We start from the raw sequence: 24,124 nt of genomic DNA, 5'->3' as shown, positions 1-24,124 counted from the left end.
CCCTGAGACATTGTTTTCCTCTACCCATGAAAAATGTGTGTATTTTACTATTCTAGACTAGAAAGGTGCCTTTTTCTCTGTCTCCTGCTGGAAGAGCAGAGTCAGATCATCGTTACCTTTGCCTGGAGCAGCCAAACTGCAGCACAAAACACTCAGTTGTGCAGGACTGTGTTCCCACAAGGATTAAGGAATAGCTCCGTGTTATTTGGCAACAGGTTTTGTAGCCAACAGATATGAGTCGGGGCAAAGGCAGAGTGCACTCCAACCTGCACTTCACCATACAGCCTCTCAGCTTCTCAATCCATCCTCCTGCATCATAAATGCTCCCAGCCCTTCACACACATCTCTGCACACCAACTTTTTACTACAAGCAAGCCAAAGCTCTGCTTCCTGCACCTGCCATTGTGGGACACCACTCCCTGCTTGGCAGCTGCTGGAGACAAATGCTGAGCACTCTGTCTCCTCTGGCAGTCAGTTTTTGGTCTATGCTGCTGCAGGGCTACTCCAGGGTGACACTGGCAGCACAGTAATACACTGCTCCATCCCCTTGCTTTGCTGCCTGGATCTGCAGGGTGCATCTGTTCTCAGAGCTCAACACTGATCCCTTAAAGCCAGCCTGGAAACCTTCTCCATAGACATCACCCTCCTTGTAAATCCAGTCCAGGCTGCCACGGGGCCCCTGTCGGTACCAGAACATGACGTAGCTGCTCATGCTGTCCCCACTCATGCTGCAGCTCAAGGTGGCAGCTTCTCCCTCTTGCACAGCCACGTTCCTCATGTGTTGCTTCAAGACCACCTGGCCAGTGAGAGCTGCAGTGAGAAACAACAAGCCATGGTCACTGCAGCGTTCAGCAAAGGTCAGAGCGATGCTGGGGGGGACTCTGCGCTGGCACTGGACCAGGGGCAGGAACAAATCCTCCCTTTGAGCCCAGCTCACACAGAAGGGCTGAGAAATAGAGCTGGCACCAGCACATCAGGGCTCACATGGAAGGAGACACCATGTGTCTCTCCCTATCTCTCAGTCAGACAATGAAATTTTCCAGATATTCTCATTGAGAGAGGCAAGGTTTTACATCTGGAGGATAAACCCCTTGGCTTTCCCAGGATGGGATAGTGAGGAATCCACTCTGCTGTCCCTTGAACAGGCAAGTGGTGCTTGTCCCCTGCACTGCCCTCCTGAATCCTGTTCTTTCAAGATGGGCTGCAGAGCCCCATGAGCAGTGTCCAGCCCCAGTGCTCAGCACCAGATGAGTGGCAGGTTGGTGTCTGTTTGGAAACTGGCACTGCCAGGAAAGGAGCTCTTGCAGAAAGGTCAGAAACATCTGTAGTGTGCAGTGATGGCTCCTCTGTCCCTTTCCTTCAGAAGGGTACTGAGCCCCCTCAGCATTCACTGTCTCCAAGCCACCTGCAGCCTGTGCTGGGACGCTGCCAGGAGGTTTCTGTTACAGCTCAGATGCAATTCCTGTCTCCGTGTGTGTTGCACAGAAGTAGCGGGCAGAGTCCTGTGGGCTCAGGGCACTTAGAGACAGAGATGCCTCAGACCGGGAATTGTCCCGGGACACCGTGGCTCGACCATCCACTGCCCGTCCGTATCGAATAGGTGATGAATCTGTGTCGATAAGGGACACCCACTCCAGCCTGCCGCCGGGTGCCTGACGGTACCACTGCATTTCGTATCTCCCGAAGTCGAAGCCGTGTCCGCGGCAGGAGAGGAGCACGGAGTCCCCGGGCGCTCGCTGCCCTCCGCCGGCCTCCACCAGCCTCAGCTGCGCCCACACGCCTGCGGACGGACGGACGGACGGACGGACGGAGAGCGCGGGCACCGGGCACGGCGCGCCCACGGCCCGAGGACGGGCACCCGCCGCCCCAGCGCCCCCCGCCCGGCCCGGACACAGCCGCCACCCCCGCTCTGGCCGCCAAAGCCCCGCGCCCGGGACAATGCCCCGCCGGCCCTCGTCGGGGCTCAGCCGCGGCTGCTCCCGCACTGGGGCAAGCCGGACACACAGCGCTTCCCTCGCTCTCCTCCTCCCTCTCTCCTCCTCACTCGCCCTCGCCCTCTCCCGCCTTCTCTCTCTCCCTCTCCTCCTCCTCTCTCTCCATCTCCCGCCGCCCCAGCCCCGGGCTCGCCGCCCTCCCCGCCCGCCGCCTCTCACCTGCCGGCCCCAAGGCCAAGCCCAAGCCCAGCAGCCACGGCCCCAGCCCGGCCGCCATCGGCGGAACAAGGGCCCGGCGGGGCCGCACACGAGCCGAGCGGAGCCGAGCTCGGGCCCGCCGCTGCCCGCCCCGTCGCCTCGGCCCCTCGCCGCCACAGCGCCCGCGCCTCTGCCCGAAGCCCGCACGGCCGCCCCGGCCCGGCCCGGCCCCCCGCACCAAACGCCCCTCCGAGCACCCGCACGGCCGCCGCACCGCAAGGGGCGGGACAAGGGCCCGCGGCATCCTGGGCTGTGTTAGACACGGCGCTGCCAGCATGCCAAGCCACATCATCCTTCCCTTCAGCCCTCATCCAGCTTCTTATCTCCAAGTTCTGTGTGACTCTTGGTTGCCTCAGCTGCCTAACCAAATACATCAAAGACTGAAAACCAAACTAGTTGCAATAATACACTGCAGGTCACATGGAAGGAAAATGGATCCATCTTCTAACTCCCATCAAGCCAATGTGCAGAAGCCCACATAGACTGGCTTCCTTTGGTCAACTGGATGGACAACCTTGTCCCAAAAGGACAGGAAGCTGGTTAAGCAGGACTTTCCCCTCCAGAACCCGTGCTGGTTAGAACCAGCAACTGCAATGTCCCTCAAATGTCTTTCAGTAACTCCCAGAATAACTGTCTCCTTTTTACCAGGCACAAGGGAGACCAACAGGCTCCTGTAAGTACCACACTCTTCCTCTTTCCTTTCCTTGAAAGCTGGGATGACATTTACCAGCTTCCACTCACCTGGTACCTTTACAGACTCCCAAGACAATGGAAAATAGCAGAGAGAGGTCCTGTGCTAACACTCACAGCTCTCTCAGTGCTCTGGGACCAATCTCAGGGGCTCTATAGATTTACATGTGCCCAGCTAAAGGAACACCTGTGGTGCACACTGAAGGTGACTCACTGCCTGGGAACAGCCCTGAGGCCCCCAGCAATCTCCCACCCAGCAGCCCCTGCCTCCTGTGCTGGGCCACAGCAGCTTTGTGTTGAAACTCAGATGGATTTTTGGTCTCTGTGCAAACAGCACACAAGTACCTGGCAGAGTCCTGGAGGTGCAAGGCACTGAGAGCCAGAGTTACCTCAGGCTGGGGCTGCTCGCCTGGAAAGCTCGTGCTCAGGAGAGGACCCGAGGCTTCTGCTGCACAGCAACGGCACCACAAACGTGGCCTTGCAGCCAGGAAGGCTGATGGTGTCTGGGGCTGCAGGAGGCAAAGCATTGCCTGCAGCTCAGGGACATGATGCTTCCCATCAGCCTCACCAGCACTTATACATACCCAAAGGTTGGGTGCTGAGAGGATGGGGCCAGTGCTGGTTGTGTGGTGGCCAGTGCCAGGACAAGGGGTAACGGGCACAGGCTGGAACATGGGAAGTTCCACTGGCACGGGGGAGAAACTCCTTTGGTGCTGAGGTGAGGGAGCCCTGGCCCAGGCTGCCCAGGGAGGGTGTACAGTCCCTTCTCAGGTTTCCAAATCTGTCTAAATGTGTTCCCATGTGACCTGATCAAGGGGAACCTGCTTTAGCAGGGGGCTGAGTTGGGTGAACTCTAGAAGGTCCTTCCAATCTGCACCATTCTGGGATTCAGAGATCCTGTGTGAGCTCAGCACTGGTCAGGTCACCCCTGGGCTCCCTGGTCCTCTTCATGCTCCACAGGACAGGAGACACTGGGGCATACAGGAGAGAGGCCAGTGAAGGGCAAGGAGCTGATAATGAGGCTGGAACACCTCTGACATGAAGCAAGGCTGAGAGAGCTGGGACTCATTCCCCTGGACAAGAAAAGGCTCAGGGGGGAATTTCATCAATATCTAGAAACATGTCAAGGGAGGGTGCAGGGAAACTGGGTGAAGGTTTTTAAGTGGAGCTCAGGCACAGAACAAAAGACAATGTACACAAACTGCCAGGTTTTGTAGGCAACAGATATGGGTCACGGCAAAGGCAGAGTGCACTCATCTGCACCTCACCCTACAGCCTCTCAACTTCCCAGAGTACATCCTCCTGCCCTTCATCCACATCTCTGCTCAGCACAAGCAAGCCAAAGCTCTGCTTCCTGCATCTGCCATTGTGTGACACCAGCCTCTGCTTGGCAGCTGCTGGAAAGGAACGCTGAGCACTCTGTCTTCTCTGGCAGTCGGGTTTTGGTCTATGCTGATGCAGGACTACTCCAGGGTGACACTGGCAGCACAGTAATACACTGCTCCATCCCAGAGGAATTCACTCTGCTAATCCCTGAATAGCTCTGAATGAGCACAGCAGGGACAAGGATGTCTCACAGGCAAGTGGGGCTTGTTCTCTGTGCTGAAATCACCCGTGGTTTGCAGTTGCTATATCCCTGTCCTTCACAACAGTACCGAGCAACCTCAGCATTCACTGTCTCCAAGCCACCTGCAGCCTGTGCTGGGACGCTGCCAGGAGGTTTCTGTTACAGCTCAGATGCAGTTGCCATCTCCGTGTGCTTACAATGCAGAAGTAGCGAGCAGAGTCCTGTGGGCTCAGGGCACTTAGAGACAGAGATGTCTCAGACCGGGAATTGTTCCGTGACATCGTGGCTCGACCATCCACTGCCCGTCCGTATCGAATAGTTGATGAACCAGAGGTGATAACGGACACCAACTCCAGCCTGCCGCCGGGTGCCTGACGGTACCACCACATTTCGTACATCCCGAAGTCGAAGCCGTGTCCGCGGCAGGAGAGGAGCACGGAGTCCCCGGGCGCTCGCTGCCCTCCGCCGGCCTCCACCAGCCTCAGCTGCGCCCACACGCCTGCGGACGGACGGACGGACGGACGGAGAGCGCGGGCACCGGGCACGGCGCGCCCACGGCCCGAGGACGGGCACCCGCCGCCCCAGCGCCCCCCGCCCGGCCCGGACACAGCCGCCACCCCGCTCTGGCCGCCAAAGCCCCGCGCCCGGGACAATGCCCCGCCGGCCCTCGTCGGGGCTCAGCCGCGGCTGCTCCCGCACTGGGGCAAGCCGGACACACAGCGCTTCCCTCGCTCTCCTCCTCCCTCTCTCCTCCTCACTCGCCCTCGCCCTCTCCCGCCTTCTCTCTCTCCCTCTCCTCCTCCTCTCTCTCCATCTCCCGCCGCCCCAGCCCCGGGCTCGCCGCCCTCCCCGCCCGCCGCCTCTCACCTGCCGGCCCCAAGGCCAAGCCCAAGCCCAGCAGCCACGGCCCCAGCCCGGCCGCCATCGGCGGAACAAGGGCCCGGCGGGGCCGCACACGAGCCGAGCGGAGCCGAGCTCGGGCCCGCCGCTGCCCGCCCCGTCGCCTCGGCCCCTCGCCGCCACAGCGCCCGCGCCTCTGCCCGAAGCCCGCACGGCCGCCCCGGCCCGGCCCGGCCCCCCGCACCAAACGCCCCTCCGAGCACCCACACGGCCGCCGCACCGCAAGGGGCGGGACAAGGGCCCGCGGCATCCTGGGCTGTGTTAGACACGGCGCTGCCAGCATGCCAAGCCACATCATCCTTCTCTTCAGCCCTCATCCAGCTTCTTATCTCCAAGTTCTGTGTGACTCTTGGTTGCCTCAGCTGCCTAACCAAATACATCAAAGACTGAAAACCAAACTAGTTGCAATAATACACTGCAGGTCACACTGGAAGGAAAATGGATCCATCTTCTAACTCCCATCAAGCCAAACCCTAGGACCTCACTCCATCATTGCCAAACCTGCTTCGTGTGCATTCCATTCCTGCACCCAGATCACTTAGAAAAACACTGAAGAGCAGCAGCACTAAAATTGAGCCCCGGGGAACCCAAATGGTGACTGGTCACCAGTCTGAGGTACCTGTGCTACGGTCAAGGGACATCATCCTTCCCTCACAACTGCGATCTCAGCACTCTGCATCTTCTTATCTCTGTACAGCTCCACGGTCTGGGTAACTCTTACATGGTTGTCTCAGCTGCCTGAGCACAGTGTTGCTCCTGTGTCACGGCGAGAGCTGAGCAGAGGGACAGTCTGGAAGCAGCCCAGGAAGATGGACGAGACTGCTGTGTCCTTGCTCAGCTCTCTGACTGATGACACTACAAGAAATACTCTGGTTCTTACTTTACCACAGAAAGTAAAGCATTGTGTTAAAAGTATTCTCTGTGAGATCCTCTATAAAGTACTGAAACGAACGTGTGCTAGAAGTTCTGAGCTCATTAGAAGGATTGAGAGGCAGAGAAGGAGGTTGCAAAGATGTCAGCAGCAGCCATTGTAACTCTCCTCCAGGAGAAAACCATCGCTGAGGAGAAATGCACTGGGAAAAAAGATTGCTCCTGTTCATTGAATCAATGAGGAAAGGAAGAAAACCTCCCCCAGAAACAGGCAGAGGAGGCTCATGCTGAAGGGGACAAGAGGAATTTCCTTAAGCCTCCCCACACTATCCTCTGGTTCCTGCAAAGCTGGGCAATGAAACAACAGATTTCTTTGTCCCTTGTGGAGCAAGTGGTTCAGTATTTACAGATTGGAAAAGGTCCTTCGTGTAAACTTAAAACCAATGGAACTGGTGCCACTGGGAAAAGAACTTGCAGACAATTTTGACAGGCAATGTAGTGTCTCCATGCAAATGCTGTTCATTCCTTGCTCTCTGTGCCAGTGTCCCTTCCCTCTGCCGGGTGAGGTTTGCTAGGCACAAACAACAGCTTTCTCTGATGACCTGCTGCAGCTCCATGTTCCTGCAGAGAATGCCCAGATAGCCCAGATGTGTCTGTTACTCCAGAAAGGGAAAGGGGATGCAGACACTGCAGAGGCTCCAAGGCTGTAACACCCCTGCTTTGGGCACCGGGAAAACCGGGAGGTGCAAAGGTTTCCCCGATAAAATTGACTCGAAGCCCAAAGCACAAACGGTAAGAAATCAAATCAATATCCCGTCAAACTGGAAGCCAGGAAACATCAGGAAACACTTGTTCATTCTCTTCTTCTTTTAATAAGGACCATGGAGGGAATGTCAAGCACAACTTCACACTCCTACTGCACTGCTCTGAAAGCCTCATGCTCAAGAACATCGACCAGCTCAGGACCTGAGGGAAATCAACGCCCTGACAGTTATGTCCAGCCCGTGATGCCAAACCCTGAGACATTGTTTTCCTCTACCCATGAAAAATGTGTGTATTTCACTGTTCTAGACTAGAAAGGAGACTTTTTCTCTGTCTCCTGCTGGAAGAGCAGAGTCAGATCATCGTTACCTTTGCCTGGGGCAGCCAGACTGCAGCACAAAACACTCAGTTGTGCCGGACTGTATTCCCACAAGGATTTAGGAATAGCTCAGTGTTATTTGGCAACAGGTTTTGTAGCCAATAGATATGAGTCAGGGCAAAGGCAGAGTGCACTCCAACCTGCACTTCACCAGACAGCCTCTCAGCTTCTCAATCCATCCTCCTGCATCATAAATGCTCCCAGCCCTTCACACACATCTCTGCACACCAACTTTTTACTACAAGCAAGCCAAAGCTCTGCTTCCTGCACCTGCCATTGTGGGACACCACTCTCTGCTTGGCAGCTGCTGGAGACAAATGCTGAGCACTCTGTCTCCTCTGGCAGTCAGTTTTTGGTCTATGCTGCTGCAGGGCTACTCCAGGGTGACACTGGCAGCACAGTAATACACTGCTCCATCCCCTTGCTTTGCTGCCTGGATCTGCAGGGTGCATCTGTTCTCAGAGCTCAACACTGATCCCTTAAAGCCACTCTGGAAACCTTCTCCATAGGCATCACCCTCCTTGTAAATCCAGTCCAGGCTGCCACGGGGCCCCTGTCGGTACCAGAACATGACATAGCTGCTCATGCTGTCCCCACTCATGCTGCAGCTCAAGGTGGCAGCTTCTCCCTCTTGCACAGCCACATTCCTCATGTGATGCTTCAAGACCACCTGACCAGTGACAGCTACAGTAAGAAACAACAAGCCATGGTCACTGCAGCGTTCAGCAAAGGTCAGAGCGATGCTGGGGGGACACTGCGCTGGCACTGGACCAGGGGCAGGAACAAATCCTCCCTTTGAGCCCAGCTCACACAGAAGGGCTGAGAAATAGAGCTGGCACCAGCACATCAGGGCTCACATGGAAGGAGACACCATGTGTCCCTCCCTATCTCTCAGTCAGACAAGGAGCTTTTCCAGCTTTTCTCATTCAGAGAGGGAAGGGGTTACAGCTGGAGGATAAACCCCCTTTGTATTTCAAAAGCTGGAATGGTGAGGAATTGACTGTCCTGTCCCTTTGAACAGCTCTGAATGAGCACAGCAGGGACAAGAATGCCTCACAGGCAAGTGGGGCTTGTCCCCTACATTTCCCTACTGAAACCTTTTCCTTGAAGAGAGGCTGCAGTGCCCCATGAGCAGTGTCCAGCCCCAGTGCACAGCACCAACTGAATGACAGGTTGGTGTCTGTCTGGAAACTGGCAGTGCCAGGAAAGGAGATCTTGCAGAAGGGCTAGCACTACCTGTGGTGTGCAGTGATGGCTCCTCTCTCCCTTTACTTCCAAATGGTACCGAGCAACCTCAGCATTCACTGTCTCCAAGCCACCTGCAGCCTGTGCTGGGACGCTGCCAGGAGGTTTCTGTTACAGCTCACATGCAATTCCTGTCTCCGTGTAGGTTGCACAGAAGTAGCGGGCAGAGTCCTGTGGGCTCAGGGCACTTAGAGACAGAGATGTCTCAGACCGGGAATTGTCCCGGGACACCGTGGCTCGACCATCCACTGCCCGTCCGTATCGAATAGCTGATGAATCAAAGGTGATAAGGGACACCCACTCCAGCCTGCCGCCGGGTGCCTGACGGTACCAGTACATATAGTATACTCCGAAGTCGAAGCCGTGTCCGCGGCAGGAGAGGAGCACGGAGTCCCCGGGCGCTCGCTGCCCTCCGCCGGCCTCCACCAGCCTCAGCTGCGCCCACACGCCTGCGGACGGACGGACGGACGGACGGAGAGCGCGGGCACCGGGCACGGCGCGCCCACGGCCCGAGGACGGGCACCCGCCGCCCCAGCGCCCCCCGCCCGGCCCGGACACAGCCGCCACCCCGCTCTGGCCGCCAAAGCCCCGCGCCCGGGACAATGCCCCGCCGGCCCTCGTCGGGGCTCAGCCGCGGCTGCTCCCGCACTGGGGCAAGCCGGACACACAGCGCTTCCCTCGCTCTCCTCCTCCCTCTCTCCTCCTCACTCGCCCTCGCCCTCTCCCGCCTTCTCTCTCTCCCTCTCCTCCTCCTCTCTCTCCATCTCCCGCCGCCCCAGCCCCGGGCTCGCCGCCCTCCCCGCCCGCCGCCTCTCACCTGCCGGCCCCAAGGCCAAGCCCAAGCCCAGCAGCCACGGCCCCAGCCCGGCCGCCATCGGCGGAACAAGGGCCCGGCGGGGCCGCACACGAGCCGAGCGGAGCCGAGCTCGGGCCCGCCGCTGCCCGCCCCGTCGCCTCGGCCCCTCGCCGCCACAGCGCCCGCGCCTCTGCCCGAAGCCCGCACGGCCGCCCCGGCCCGGCCCCCCGCACCAAACGCCCCTCCGAGCACCCACACGGCCGCCGCACCGCAAGGGGCGGGACGTTCTGCAGGGAAACAGCGCAGGGTTGTGGTGCACAACAAATTGGCCGCGATCCAGCAACGGGCGTCGGACGCAAAGGCAGCCAGTGGCATCCTGCGCTCTCTACCCCTCCCTCTCCCTCTCCCTCTCCCTCTCCCTCTCCCTCTCCCTCTCCCCCTCCCTCTCCCTCTCCCTCTCCCTCTCCCTCTCCCCTCCATCTCCCTCTCCCTCTCCCTCTCCCTCTCCCTCTCCCTCTCCTCCTCCCTCTCCCTCTTCGTCTCCCTCTTCGTCTCCCTCTCCCTCTCCCTCTCCCTCTCCCTCTCCCTCTCCCTCTCCTCCTCCCTCTCCCTCTTCGTCTCCCTCTTCGTCTCCCTCTCCCTCTCCCTCTCCCTCTCCCTCTCCCTCTCCCTCTCCCTCTCCCTCTCCCTCTCCCTCTCCCTCTCCCCCTCCCTCTCCCTCTCCCTCTCCCTCTCCTCCCATCCTACTGGCTGTCAGCAGCAACTCGCGGGTCTCTCCCTGTACCCCGCCCCCCCATCCCAACCTGACCCTTCTCCCATCCCCTGTCTGCAGGGATCGAGGCTTAAATGATCCCACACACCGCTGTTGCTCCTTGCCCTGTGCCACCCTCCAGCTGAGGTGGGTAAAGAGAAAGCTGTTTCAATTGCCAGGGTACCCTTTGGGTGTCTTTGCCTGTCATTCCTGCCATGACACAAGCAGGTGTCCTTCAGATCCAGTCTGATGATGCTCTGTGTACTTCATCTTTCGTGCTACTGGGTAAAAACCTCTTGTAGTAGACGTGATGCAGCTGCAGGAGGCTCCTTGTTCTCTTCATAGAACAGGCCAAGCTGAGTCCTTGGGTTGTCCAAACCAAATCACCTTTGGGTTCTCAGTGCTGGCAAACAGTAAGTGCAACCACAGGGTAACTCCATCATCATCATCATCTTTGCTTTCCTGTTCCTCACCCCTCCTGTGATGTTCCTTGGCAAGGCAGATTTTGCACGAGTGGACATGGGGCTCATGTTAACGTGGTGTTTCAGAGCACAGTGATCCTGGAAGGACAGAATCAGCCCTTCTAAGGGAGCTGCTTCATTTTCATAGGCCACCACAGAGAACTGGCCCTTGTGGAACTTGCCATTCCCTGGAGATCTGAATGCCTGCAGGAGGAATGTCAGTGTTTTCCCCAGGAGCTGCCAGTACCAGAAGAGATTCCAGTCCCTGTCCTCACTGGGGGACTGGCAGGGCAGAAGCACTCGCTGCCCAACTGTGGCTGACACCTCAGAGAAGAATTGCTCTGGGGGATCACCTCCAAGCAGACCTGCAACACAGGCAGAAATCCACCTGCAGAGCAGCTTGCTTCCTTCTCTCACTTGCTCTGTCTTTTGTGTTTGCCCCAAACCTGGCTGTCTTTCCAAAGGAAAGTATCTACTTCCATCACCCCTCTGCATTTCTCCCTTGTCCCTTCTCCATCTTGTCAGCACAGACCTCTGTGTAGCCTACTAGAACCTGTGAGACACAAAAGGAAAAGCACACACACATCCACCTGACTGGATTAGCAGGACACACACATGGTGAAGATGATTTTTCCTGCCTCCCATATCCCTGTTCCCTGAGAATCCCTCAGCACACTGTAGAACCAGACTCTCAGCAGCACAGAGTTCCAGAGCATGTCAGTCACACCTCTGGGGTGAGGAGGGCAAGAACAAAGACCATTCACCCTTTGCCTTTGCTTGTCTTCACAGCAGAGCAACAGTCTCTGTGGCTTTCTGCACGTTGTCATGCCTTTCCTCTCCCTTTGTAAGCTCTTCTGGGTAAGGGAACATCTCTCCCTTGCTGTAGAGTGCATCTGCTCCTGTGTGCTCTTTGTTGCTGGGAGGGCTTTTGAAAGCACAACAGCTTCTCATAACGTTCAGGGCTCTGGGAAACACAGATGTAGGTTTCAGATGTCTTTTAGCCCTTGGTTTTGGAAGCAGCTGCTCAGTATTTGACTGTGCATAATGACTTGGAGATGGGGAGGAAGCTAATAAAAGGGAAAGAAAGATATTTTAATGTGTAAGGGGTTGGCTCAGTGCTGGCTGGGGCAGAGCAGGGATGGAGGGACCTGCAGCCCCATCCCCAGTGCAGCTCTACACCTGTGCAAGGCATAAAGACAGGGCTTGGGGCTCCCCCACATGCTGCTGGCACAGTGGTGAGGAAAGGGACTGAGACTGTGACAAGCAAAATCGTGGTGTGTGGAGCCTCTAAGTGGAGAAATAGAGAGAGAACTGTCTGGATGAGCAGGCCCAGAGAGTGGTGGGAAATGGAGTGAGGTTCAGCTGGATGCTGGTCACCTGTGGTGTTCCTGAGAGCTGGATGAATGACAGAGGCCAGAGGATGGGGATCAGTGGCACAGAACTGAGTTGGAGGCCAGTGGCCAGTGGAGTTGCACAGGGATGGGTTCTTGCTCAACATCTTCATCAACCACCTGGGTGAGGGCACAGAGGGACCCTCAGCAAGTTCCCTGCTGGCACCAAACTGGGAGCACTGGCTGATTCCCCAGAGACTGTGCTGCCAGTCAGTGGGATCTCGTCCAGCTGGAGAGTTGGGCAGAGAGGAACCTGCTGAGGTTCAACAAGGACAAGGGCAGAGTCCTGCAGCTGGGAAGGAACAACCCCCTGCACCAGGCCAGGCTGGGGGTGACCTGCTGGAGAGCAGCTCCAGGAGAAGTACCTGGGAGTGCTGGCTGAAAATAAACTGACCATGAGCCAGCAACGTGCCCTCGTGAGCAAGAAGCCAATGGCAGCCTGGGGGCATCAAGCAGAGTGTGGGCAGCAGGTCAAGGGAGGTTCTGCTGCCCCTCTACTCTGCCCTGGTGAGGCCTCATCTGGAGTCCTGTGGCCAGTTCTGGGCTCCTCAGCTCCAGAGGGACAGGGAAGTGCTGGAGAGAGGCCAGGGCAGGGACACCAAGATGATCAGGGGGCTGGAGCATCTTTCATACAAGGAAAGGCTGCGGGACCTGGGGCTGTTTAGTCTGGAGCAGAGGAGATTGAAGGGGGATCTTATTAACAAACTATCTCAATGGTGGGTGTCAGGAGGTTGGGACATCCCTTTTTTCTATGGTATTTATCAACAGGACAAGGGGTGATGGGATGAAGCTGGAACACAAACAGTTCCATATAAACATAAGGAGGAACTGTGTCAGTGTTTGAGTGAGGGAGCCCTGGCACAGGCTGCCCAGGGAGGGTGTGGAGGCTCCTTCCTTGGAGCTCTTCAAGACCCCCATGGACACATCCCTGTGTGACCTGATCTAGGTGACCCTGCTTCTGCAGGGGGTTGCACTGGATGATCTCTAAAGATCCCTCCCAACCCCACCATTCCATGATTCCCCAGGGCTCAGTGTTGCTGCCTGCTCTGATTGGCAACTTCAACGATCTAGACCTTAAACTCAGACATTTCTGTGGTCTACCACATCACTTCTCTTCCAACACCTCCCTCCCTGCTCTAAAACACGAGGAGGCAGAAAGAGGCCAGCACATTGTTTCTCAGAGCCCTTCCCAGTGCCATTGGGTCCAAGCCAGGACAGACAGACCAATTGCCAAGTGGGACACAGACAGACACCCAAAAGCGTGCCCCAGGCTGGTATAATTCAGTGAACTCCTCCAGAGCATGAGCAGAGTCACCGCTCCCCCCTCCCCGACGCCGATGCGTTTTGCACCAGGAACGACCCGAGGAGAGCTGGGGACCGATGGCAGCAGGATGCGACCGGACCCGAGGAGAGCACGGGATCGATGGCAGCAGGATGCGACCGGACCCGAGGAGACTGGACCCGAGGAGAGCTGGGGACCGATGGCAGCAGGATGCGACCGGACCCGAGGAGAGCTGGGGACCGATGGCAGCAGGATGCGACCGGACCCGAGGAGCGCTCGGGATCGATGGCAGCAGGATGCGACCGGACCCGAGGAGACTGGACCCGAGGAGAGCTGGGGACCGATGGCAGCAGGATGCGACCGGACCCGAGGAGCGCTCGGGATCGATGGCAGCAGGATGCGACCGGACCCGAGGAGACCGGACCCGAGGAGAGCTGGGGACCGATGGCAGCAGGATGCGACCGGACCCGAGGAGAGCTGGGGACCGATGGCAGCAGGATGCGACCGGACCCGAGGAGAGCTGGGGACCGATGGCAGCAGGATGCGACCGGACCCGAGGAGAGCTGGGGACCGATGGCAGCAGGATGCGACCGGACCCGAGGAGCGCTCGGGATCGATGGCAGCAGGATGCGACCGGACCCGAGGAGAGCTGGGGACCGATGGCAGCAGGATGCGACCGGACCCGAGGAGAGCTGGGGACCGATGGCAGCAGGATGCGACCGGACCCGAGGAGACCGGACCCGAGGAGAGCTGGGGACCGATGGCAGCAGGATGCGACCGGACCCGAGGAGCGCTGGGGACCGATGGCAGCAGGATGCGACCGGACCCGAGGAGCGCTCGGGAGCGATCGCAGCAGGATGCGACCGGACCCGAGGAGAGCACAGGACCGATGGCAGCAGGATGCGACCGGACCCGAGGAGAGCTGGGGACCGATGGCAGCAGGATGCGACCGGACCCGAGGAGAGCTGGGGACCGATGGCAGCAGGATGCGACCGGACCCGAGGAGAGCTGGGGACCGATGGCAGCAGGATGCGACCGGACCCGAGGAGAGCTGGGGACCGATGGCAGCAGGATGCGACCGGACCCGAGGAGCGCTCGGGACCGATGGCAGCAGGATGCGACCAGACCCGAGGAGAGCACGGGACCGATGGCAGCAGGATGCGACCGGACCCGAGGAGCGCTCGGGATCGATGGCAGCAGGATGCGACCGGACCCGAGGAGAGCTGGGGACCGATGGCAGCAGGATGCGACCGGACCCGAGGAGACCGGACCCGAGGAGCGCTGGGGACCGATGGCAGCAGGATGCGACCGGACCCGAGGAGCGCTCGGGATCGATGGCAGCAGGATGCGACCGGACCCGAGGAGAGCTGGGGACCGATGGCAGCAGGATGCGACCGGACCCGAGGAGAGCTGGGGACCGATGGCAGCAGGATGCGACCGGACCCGAGGAGCGCTCGGGACCGATGGCAGCAGGATGCGACCAGACCCGAGGAGAGCACGGGACCGATGGCAGCAGGATGCGACCGGACCCGAGGAGCGCTCGGGATCGATGGCAGCAGGATGCGACCGGACCCGAGGAGAGCTGGGGACCGATGGCAGCAGGATGCGACCGGACCCGAGGAGACCGGACCCGAGGAGCGCTGGGGACCGATGGCAGCAGGATGCGACCGGACCCGAGGAGAGCTGGGGACCGATGGCAGCAGGATGCGACCGGACCCGAGGAGACCGGACCCGAGGAGAGCTGGGGACCGATGGCAGCAGGATGCGACCGGACCCGAGGAGACCGGACCCGAGGAGCGCTCGGGATCGATGGCAGCAGGATGCGACCGGACCCGAGGAGACCGGACCCGAGGAGCGCTCGGGATCGATCGCAGCAGGATGCGACCGGACCCGAGGAGCGCTGGGGACCGATGGCAGCAGGATGCGACCGGACCCGAGGAGAGCTGGGGACCGATGGCAGCAGGATGCGACCGGACCCGAGGAGACCGGACCCGAGGAGAGCTGGGGACCGATGGCAGCAGGATGCGACCGGACCCGAGGAGCACTCGGGACCGATGGCAGCAGGATGCGACCGGACCCGAGGAGCACTCGGGATCGATGGCAGCAGGATGCGACCGGACCCGAGGAGCGCACGGGACCGATGGCAGCAGGATGCGACCGGACCCGAGGAGCGCTCGGGACTGATGGCAGCAGGATGCGACCGGACCCGAGGAGCGCTCGGGATCGATGGCAGCAGGATGCGACCGGACCCGAGGAGCGCACGGGATCGATGGCAGCAGGATGCGACCGGACCCGAGGAGAGCTGGGGACCGATGGCAGCAGGATGCGACCGGACCCGAGGAGCGCTCGGGACCGATGGCAGCAGGATGCGACCGGACCCAAGGAGCGCTCGGGATCGATGGCAGCAGGATGCGACCGGACCCGAGGAGCGCTCGGGATCGATGGCAGCAGGATGCGACCGGACCCGAGGAGCGCTCGGGATCGATGGCAGCAGGATGCGACCGGACCCGAGGAGCGCTCGGGATCGATGGCAGCAGGATGCGACCGGACCCGAGGAGCGCTCGGGACCGATGGCAGCAGGATGCGACCGGACCCGAGGAGAGCACGGGACCGATGGCAGCAGGATGCGACCGGACCCGAGGAGCGCTGGGGACCGATGGCAGCAGGATGCGACCGGACCCGAGGAGCGCTCGGGAGCGATCGCAGCAGGATGCGACCGGACCCGAGGAGAGCACAGGACCGATGGCAGCAGGATGCGACCGGACCCGAGGAGAGCTGGGGACCGATGGCAGCAGGATGCGACCGGACCCGAGGAGAGCTGGGGACCGATGGCAGCAGGATGCGACCGGACCCGAGGAGAGCTGGGGACCGATGGCAGCAGGATGCGACCGGACCCGAGGAGAGCTGGGGACCGATGGCAGCAGGATGCGACCGGACCCGAGGAGCGCTCGGGACCGATGGCAGCAGGATGCGACCAGACCCGAGGAGAGCACGGGACCGATGGCAGCAGGATGCGACCGGACCCGAGGAGCGCTCGGGATCGATGGCAGCAGGATGCGACCGGACCCGAGGAGAGCTGGGGACCGATGGCAGCAGGATGCGACCGGACCCGAGGAGACCGGACCCGAGGAGCGCTGGGGACCGATGGCAGCAGGATGCGACCGGACCCGAGGAGCGCTCGGGATCGATGGCAGCAGGATGCGACCGGACCCGAGGAGAGCTGGGGACCGATGGCAGCAGGATGCGACCGGACCCGAGGAGAGCTGGGGACCGATGGCAGCAGGATGCGACCGGACCCGAGGAGCGCTCGGGACCGATGGCAGCAGGATGCGACCAGACCCGAGGAGAGCACGGGACCGATGGCAGCAGGATGCGACCGGACCCGAGGAGCGCTCGGGATCGATGGCAGCAGGATGCGACCGGACCCGAGGAGAGCTGGGGACCGATGGCAGCAGGATGCGACCGGACCCGAGGAGACCGGACCCGAGGAGCGCTGGGGACCGATGGCAGCAGGATGCGACCGGACCCGAGGAGAGCTGGGGACCGATGGCAGCAGGATGCGACCGGACCCGAGGAGACCGGACCCGAGGAGAGCTGGGGACCGATGGCAGCAGGATGCGACCGGACCCGAGGAGACCGGACCCGAGGAGCGCTCGGGATCGATGGCAGCAGGATGCGACCGGACCCGAGGAGACCGGACCCGAGGAGCGCTCGGGATCGATCGCAGCAGGATGCGACCGGACCCGAGGAGCGCTGGGGACCGATGGCAGCAGGATGCGACCGGACCCGAGGAGAGCTGGGGACCGATGGCAGCAGGATGCGACCGGACCCGAGGAGACCGGACCCGAGGAGAGCTGGGGACCGATGGCAGCAGGATGCGACCGGACCCGAGGAGCACTCGGGACCGATGGCAGCAGGATGCGACCGGACCCGAGGAGCGCACGGGACCGATGGCAGCAGGATGCGACCGGACCCGAGGAGCGCTCGGGACTGATGGCAGCAGGATGCGACCGGACCCGAGGAGCGCTCGGGATCGATGGCAGCAGGATGCGACCGGACCCGAGGAGAGCTGGGGACCGATGGCAGCAGGATGCGACCGGACCCGAGGAGCGCTCGGGACCGATGGCAGCAGGATGCGACCGGACCCAAGGAGCGCTCGGGATCGATGGCAGCAGGATGCGACCGGACCCGAGGAGCGCTCGGGATCGATGGCAGCAGGATGCGACCGGACCCGAGGAGCGCTCGGGATCGATGGCAGCAGGATGCGACCGGACCCGAGGAGCGCTCGGGATCGATGGCAGCAGGATGCGACCGGACCCGAGGAGCGCTCGGGACCGATGGCAGCAGGATGCGACCGGACCCGAGGAGCGCTCGGGATCGATGGCAGCAGGATGCGACCGGACCCGAGGAGAGCTGGGGACCGATGGCAGCAGGATGCGACCGGACCCGAGGAGCGCTCAGGACCGATGGCATCAGGATGCGACCGGACCCGAGGAGAGCTGGGGACCGATGGCAGCAGGATGCGACCGGACCCGAGGAGCGCTCGGGACCGATGGCATCAGGATGCGACCGGACCCGAGGAGCGCTCAGGACCGATGGCAGCAGGATGCGACCGGACCCGAGGAGCGCTGGGGATCGATAGCAGCAGGATGCGACCGGACCCGAGGAGCGCTCGGGACCGATGGCAGCAGGATGCGACCGGACCCGAGGAGAGCTGGGGACCGATGGCAGCAGGATGCGACCGGACCCGAGGAGCGCTCAGGACCGATGGCAGCAGGATGCGACCGGACCCGAGGAGCGCTCGGGATCGATGGCAGCAGGATGCGACCGGACCCGAGGAGCGCTCGGGATCGATGGCAGCAGGATGCGACCGGACCCGAGGAGCGCTCGGGACTGATGGCAGCAGGATGCGACCGGACCCGAGGATCGTTCAGGATCGATGGCAGCAGGATGCGACCGGACCCGAGGAGAGCTGGGGACCGATGGCAGCAGGATGCGACCGGACCCGAGGAGACCGGACCCGAGGAGAGCTGGGGACCGATGGCAGCAGGATGCGACCGGACCCGAGGAGCGCTCGGGATCGATGGCAGCAGGATGCGACCGGACCCGAGGAGCGCTCAGGACCGATGGCAGCAGGATGCGACCGGACCCGAGGAGAGCTGGGGACCGATGGCAGCAGGATGCGACCGGACCGAGGAGCGCTCAGGACCGATGGCAGCAGGATGCGACCGGACCCGAGGAGCGCTGGGGATCGATGGCAACAGGATGCAACCGGACCCGAGGAGCGCTGGGGATCGATGGCAGCAGGATGCGACCGGACCCGAGGAGCGCTCGGGACCGATGGCAGCAGGATGCGACCGGACCCGAGGAGAGCTCGGGACCGCTGGCAGCAGGATGCGACCGGACCCGAGGAGCGCTGGGGAGCGATGGCAGCAGGATGCGACCGGACCCGAGGAGCGCTGGGGACCGATGGCAGCAGGATGCGACCGGACCCGAGGAGCGCTCGGGACCGATGGCAGCAGGATGCGACCGGACCCGAGGAGCGCTCAGGACCGATGGCAGCAGGATGCGACCGGACCCGAGGAGCGCTGGGGACCGATGGCAGCAGGATGCGACCGGACCCGAGGAGCGCTCAGGACCGATGGCAGCAGGATGCGACCGGACCCGAGGAGCGCTCGGGATCGATGGCAGCAGGATGCGACCGGACCCGAGGAGCGCTCAGGACCGATGGCATCAGGATGCGACCGGACCCGAGGAGAGCTGGGGACCGATGGCATCAGGATGCGACCGGACCCGAGGAGAGCTGGGGACCGATGGCAGCAGGATGCGACCGGACCCGAGGAGCGCTCGGGACCGATGGCATCAGGATGCGACCGGACCCGAGGAGCGCTCAGGACCGATGGCAGCAGGATGCGACCGGACCCGAGGAGCGCTGGGGATCGATAGCAGCAGGATGCGACCGGACCCGAGGAGCGCTCGGGACCGATGGCAGCAGGATGCGACCGGACCCGAGGAGAGCTGGGGACCGATGGCAGCAGGATGCGACCGGACCCGAGGAGCGCTCGGGATCGATGGCAGCAGGATGCGACCGGACCCGAGGAGCGCTCGGGACTGATGGCAGCAGGATGCGACCGGACCCGAGGATCGTTCAGGATCGATGGCAGCAGGATGCGACCGGACCCGAGGAGAGCTGGGGACCGATGGCAGCAGGATGCGACCGGACCCGAGGATCGTTCAGGATCGATGGCAGCAGGATGCGACCGGACCCGAGGAGCGCTCGGGACCGATGGCAGCAGGATGCGACCGGACCCGAGGAGCGCTCGGGACCGCTGGCAGCAGGATGCGACCCAAGCGGCGGGCGGCAGCGCCCTCTATCGGCCCCTCCGTGCCACCCGCGCCGGTTCGTGTCCGACCGCAGCCCCGGCTCGTCTCGCCGTGTCTAACAACGCGCACCAGTACACGGCAGCATCCCCGTGCCGGGGCTTGGAGAGTCACAGCCCGCTGGAACGCCGGTCTGCAGACACCCACAGCCGCCCCGACGGCGACCGCAGCTCCTGGGACCCTCGGAGAGAGCTCACGAGCCATTGGGGAGCCCGGCCCGGCAATTGACGGTACCAGTGGATGAACTCGGTTAACTTGATGTTGGGGTGGGAGCAGTTGATGGTGATGGCGATGCCTTCGGTGGTCTCTGCCCACGGCTCCTGCTGCACCTGAGCTCTGCCCGCAGCCACTGCCGAGGGAAAAGAAGGGAAAGCGCTCACAAGCTGCTCCGTGCTCAGCCCCGACTGCTGCTGCCCCCCTGCAGCAACGCGCCCCGTTAATTGCTGGTGCAGAGGGAAGTGTGGGAAGGTGCACCTCTCTCCAGGTTGCCTCAGAGCCCATGTGCTGCACACCTCTCATCACTCACTCCTAGTCCAATCCTTTGCACCCTCTGCAGCTGATTCACGTTTTCATTGCCACTCAGTGCCCAGAAATGAATGCAGATGTTCATCTGGCTCTCCAGAGCTCAGACATGGAAGGACTAAGCTCTCATATCCCCCCTTCCCTGTGACAGCACAGCACTCTGACTTCAGCTATGGACCCACTGCAATCCCCAAACCATTTACTGACCAGTGTCTTTGCACTGACACATCTTTACTTATATCTCTGAAGTAACAAGGTAAAAGCTTCACTCTGTCACCATCAGCTCTGGAGTAGCTCGAGCCCAGCATCAGCTCCAGAGAGAGGGGACTCAGCCCTGTCCCAGCAGAGCTCCCTGGCCATGCTCTCAGCAGAGGCTTTGGCTGCACTGGCTCCCCAGCAGAAGCAGCTCCAGAGAGAGGGGACTCAGCCCTGTCCCAGCAGAGCTCCCTGGCCATGCTCTCAGCAGAGGCTTTGGCTTACACTTGGTCCCCAGCAGAAGCAGCTCCAGAGAGATGGGGAAAACCCCACACAGCTGCAGAGGCAACAACAAGAGACCCTCAGGCTGAGCTGATGGAGGAGGGAAAGAGCTGCACATGGCACATCCTCATGCCTGGCAGCTCTGGGACATCCAGCTGAGGATGGCTGGATCCTCTCCCTGACAATGACACTTCCAACAGCCCCACCAGAGTGGCCCAGGCTGACTCCAGTTGCCTGTGTTATCCCCTCCAGCACCTGAGCTGAGTCTGCTGCCTGCACTGCTGCATTCCTGCCTTGGAAACGCTGGGACCTTTCATCCCAGAGCTCAGAAGCAGCCTTCACTGGGCAATGGGCATGGCCCAGAGCTGGAAATGCAAAGGCAGCAGTGTTGGAAATGCCTCAGGCAATTGTTACCTCTGCTGAGGCTGCCTCAGGTCCTGCAGCCATGAAGGGCAGCTAGAAAAGGCAACCCAAGTCCCTGCTCTCTCATCCACCTCTCCTGCCTCCTCCTCAGGAACAAGTGAGTCTGGAGCCCCTTCTCTTCCCCTCTCCCCCTGCTAAAGTAACTGTGGCCAGCCCAGAGGAGGAACCCCAGGAGTCCAGCCTGAGATTCTGTGCTGAGGACACAGCTCACGGCATCGCTTTGGCAGAGGCTGAGCAGCCAGGGCTGCCCTTGCACAGCAGGGCACAGGGGGCTCTGCAATCATGGCCAACATCTCCCTCCCCTGCCTTATTCTCTCTCCCATCTCCTGTTGTGCTGGGCTGTAGGAGTCCCTGAGCCAAGCTGGGGCATGTGCTGGCCGCTGGCCCTGCGTGGGGCAGGGAGATGGATGCCCTGTGGCATCTCCCCTGTGGGTGATGGGCACAGACCTTCTGCAGCTGCTGCTGCTGCTCTCCCTGCTCTGGCTGCCTCCTCTACAAGCTTCCCACCTCAGAGCCATGCAAGTTTTCTGCATCCCAGCTTAGGACTCTGAGTAACCCTTTTGCTGCTGGGCATTGCCTCGTGTTGCCAAGGAGCAAAGGCAGTGCCTTGGGTGGCAGGGACAAGGTGGGGACACAAGCTGGGCTCTGATCAATGCCAGAGCAAAGAGAAGCTGGGACATGGGGCAGTGGGGCCCTTGCAGTCACTGACTCTTGGAGCTGAGCAAGGGCAGCCCCTCCCTGGGCTGGGTTGTTGCACAGCCCAGGCAGCTCCCTGCACCGCCGTGTCTTGCACAGCACAGAGGTACAAGGCACTGTCAGAGACCTCGAGTGCCTCCAGCTGCAGGAGGCTGTATTTCCCCGTGGTGTTCAGCACGGTCCTGAGTCGCCCATTGACCTGGGAGGCAGATCTTGCCTGAAGGGAGAGCAGCTGGGGAGCTTGGCCTTTCCTCTGCTGGTACCAGAGCAAGCCTCCAAAAAGAGAGCTCTGGTAAGTGCAGGTAGTCTGGAAGGTGTGTCCCTGCTTGAGTGTGACTTGTCTCTCAGGCTGGGTGATGCTGACCTGCCCCATGGTGCCTGGAAGGAAGAGAAGGTCAGTAGCTGTGCAGGGAAAGGCTCTGGGCAACAACACTCCTCCTGCTTGCCCATCCCTTGTCAGCTCAGAGGGCTCCTCAGCTCCCTGAGCACATGCAGGGCTGAGCTGAGTGGCAGCAAGGGTTGCAAGCAGGAGAAAAGGGGAGGCCATGGCAGACACATGCAGGCAGCAGACAGAATGGGAGCCCTGCTCATGGCAGTGGGATGGGAGCTTGAAGGGCCCCGGGGCAGCTGTGAGCAGATGTGCTGATGAGCATGGGAAAGGGAGAACAGAGGGACAGCAGAGAGAGCTGAGAGCTCCTGTGCTGAGAGCAGCTGGGTCAGAAGAGACAGGCACAGAGAGGCAGGGTTGAAAAGGCAGAGAGGAGATGGAGAAGGGCTCTGAGGGATCTCTCCTTTGTGCTTCCCAACAGCAAGAGCACCTTGAGAGCAGCAGGGCAGAGCCACAAATGCCAGCTGACATTGCCCAGCGCTCTCCTGGCCTTCAAGAGCATTTCCCCACATGGTCTGAGGAGGCTGCTGAGGGTGTCCCAGGGGAAGAAGAAGTAGGTGCTGAGCTCAAGAAAGGCAGGACTTACCCAGGAGTGTCCCCAGCAGGGCAGTGAGGATGAGGGCTCCCAGGTGCATGGCGAGAGCAAGCTGCCTGTTTGCTGTGTGAGAGAGAGTGAGCAAAGCAGCTGCCAGCCCCGAGCTGCCAGAGCTGCAGGAAACGACTGTGCTGGGGCAGCAAAGGGAGGAGAGAAGGGCTGTGTTGTTGCTGTGCCTGGGAGGCTCCCTGTGGGCTTGTCCCTGCTGCAGCAGCCAGCCCTGTGGCTGCCTCAGCCCAAGGCAGCATCAGCATCTCCCCAGGGAGGGTCCCTGGGGGTGCCAGTGCTGGGAAGGGGCTGTTCCAGCTCAGCTCCCAGAGCAGCCCTCACCTCCCCAGCTGCAGGAACCTGCTCTGCTACACACTCACTGCTGGGACCCTGGGCAGTTCAGGGGCTTTCTTACTCACCCAGGCTGCCCATCTTCCCCTGGGAGCCTCAGCTCCTGGGAGCTTCTTGTTGCAGGAGACTCTTGTGTTCCCCCCATCTCTTGTTTCTTTCCTCTGTCTGCTGGGAACAATTGTCTTCCCCAAACAGGAGAGGAGGTCTAGCTGGTGCTGAGCTGCAGATATCACCTGGCAGTCCTGGCCCTCCCTGGTGTCCTGCATTCCCTGCCAGATCCTGAATTCACCCTCAGAGCTGTTGGAGTGGAGCTGAGGATGATACAGCTGAACAGCACTGCCAGGGGGGATGCAATGCACAGCTTGCTTCCCCATCCAGGTGCCAAAGGGGCATTGATGACTCTTTGATGACTCTGTGAATCTATGATGGCTCTATGATGGCTTTATGGCTCTATGATGGCTCTATGGCTTAGCTATGATGCCTCTTTGATGACTGTGAATCTATGATGGCTCTATGATGGCTTTATGGCTCTATGATGGCTCTATGGCTTAGCCATGATGACTCTTTGATGACTCTGTGAATCTATGATGACTCTATGATGGCTTCATGGCTCTATGATGGCTCTATGGCTTAGCTATGATGACTCTGATGGCTCTGTGACTCTATGATGACTCTATGATGGCTTTATGGCTCTATGGCTTAGCTATGATGCCTCTTTGATGGCTCTGTGACTCTATGATGACTCTATGATGGCTTTATGGCTCTATGATGGCTCTATGGCTTAGCTATGATGCCTCTGATGGCTCTGTGACTTTATGATGGCTTTATGGCTCTATGATGGCTCTATGGCTTAGCTATGATGCCTCTTTGATGACTGTGAATCTCTGATGACTCGATGATGCCTCTCAGAGCACTCTATGACACTGATGACTCTGTGACTCCATGATGAGTCTATGAGCCTGTGATGACTCTGCAATGACTGTGTGAGTCTGACAACTCTTATCACTGTGATGATAC

The 24,124-nt window shown here is 60.7% G+C and overlaps 1 protein-coding gene and 2 gene segments (V, D, J or C); all 3 read right to left on the bottom strand.

The window, feature by feature from the left end:
* Window positions 1-22,809, bottom strand: part of LOC133629220 (M1-specific T cell receptor alpha chain-like) — a 61,055-nt gene extending 38,246 nt beyond the window's left edge. The window contains exons 1-2 of the mRNA XM_062019880.1: window positions 22,760-22,809; window positions 21,868-22,163 (exon numbers count right to left, since the gene is read on the bottom strand). Coding sequence (XP_061875864.1) covers window positions 21,868-22,163; window positions 22,760-22,808 — 345 coding nt within the window. The 5' untranslated portion in view covers window position 22,809. The remainder of the gene's footprint in view (window positions 1-21,867; window positions 22,164-22,759) is intronic.
* LOC133629222 (Ig heavy chain V region C3-like) lies at window positions 1,396-2,286 on the bottom strand. The segment is given in 2 exon segments: window positions 1,396-1,780; window positions 2,154-2,286. Coding segments are annotated over 2 exon segments (396 nt in total).
* On the bottom strand, window positions 8,608-9,555 carry LOC133629221 (Ig heavy chain V region C3-like). The segment is given in 2 exon segments: window positions 8,608-9,054; window positions 9,423-9,555. Coding segments are annotated over 2 exon segments (396 nt in total).
* Window positions 22,810-24,124: the final 1,315 nt, after the last annotated feature.

This window comes from Colius striatus, unplaced genomic scaffold (genome assembly GCF_028858725.1).
Source record: "Colius striatus isolate bColStr4 unplaced genomic scaffold, bColStr4.1.hap1 scaffold_34, whole genome shotgun sequence".
Taxonomy (NCBI): Eukaryota; Metazoa; Chordata; class Aves; order Coliiformes; family Coliidae; genus Colius; species Colius striatus.
The sequence above is the reverse complement of the archived record's forward strand: the minus strand, read 5'-3'. Positions and strand labels throughout refer to the sequence as shown.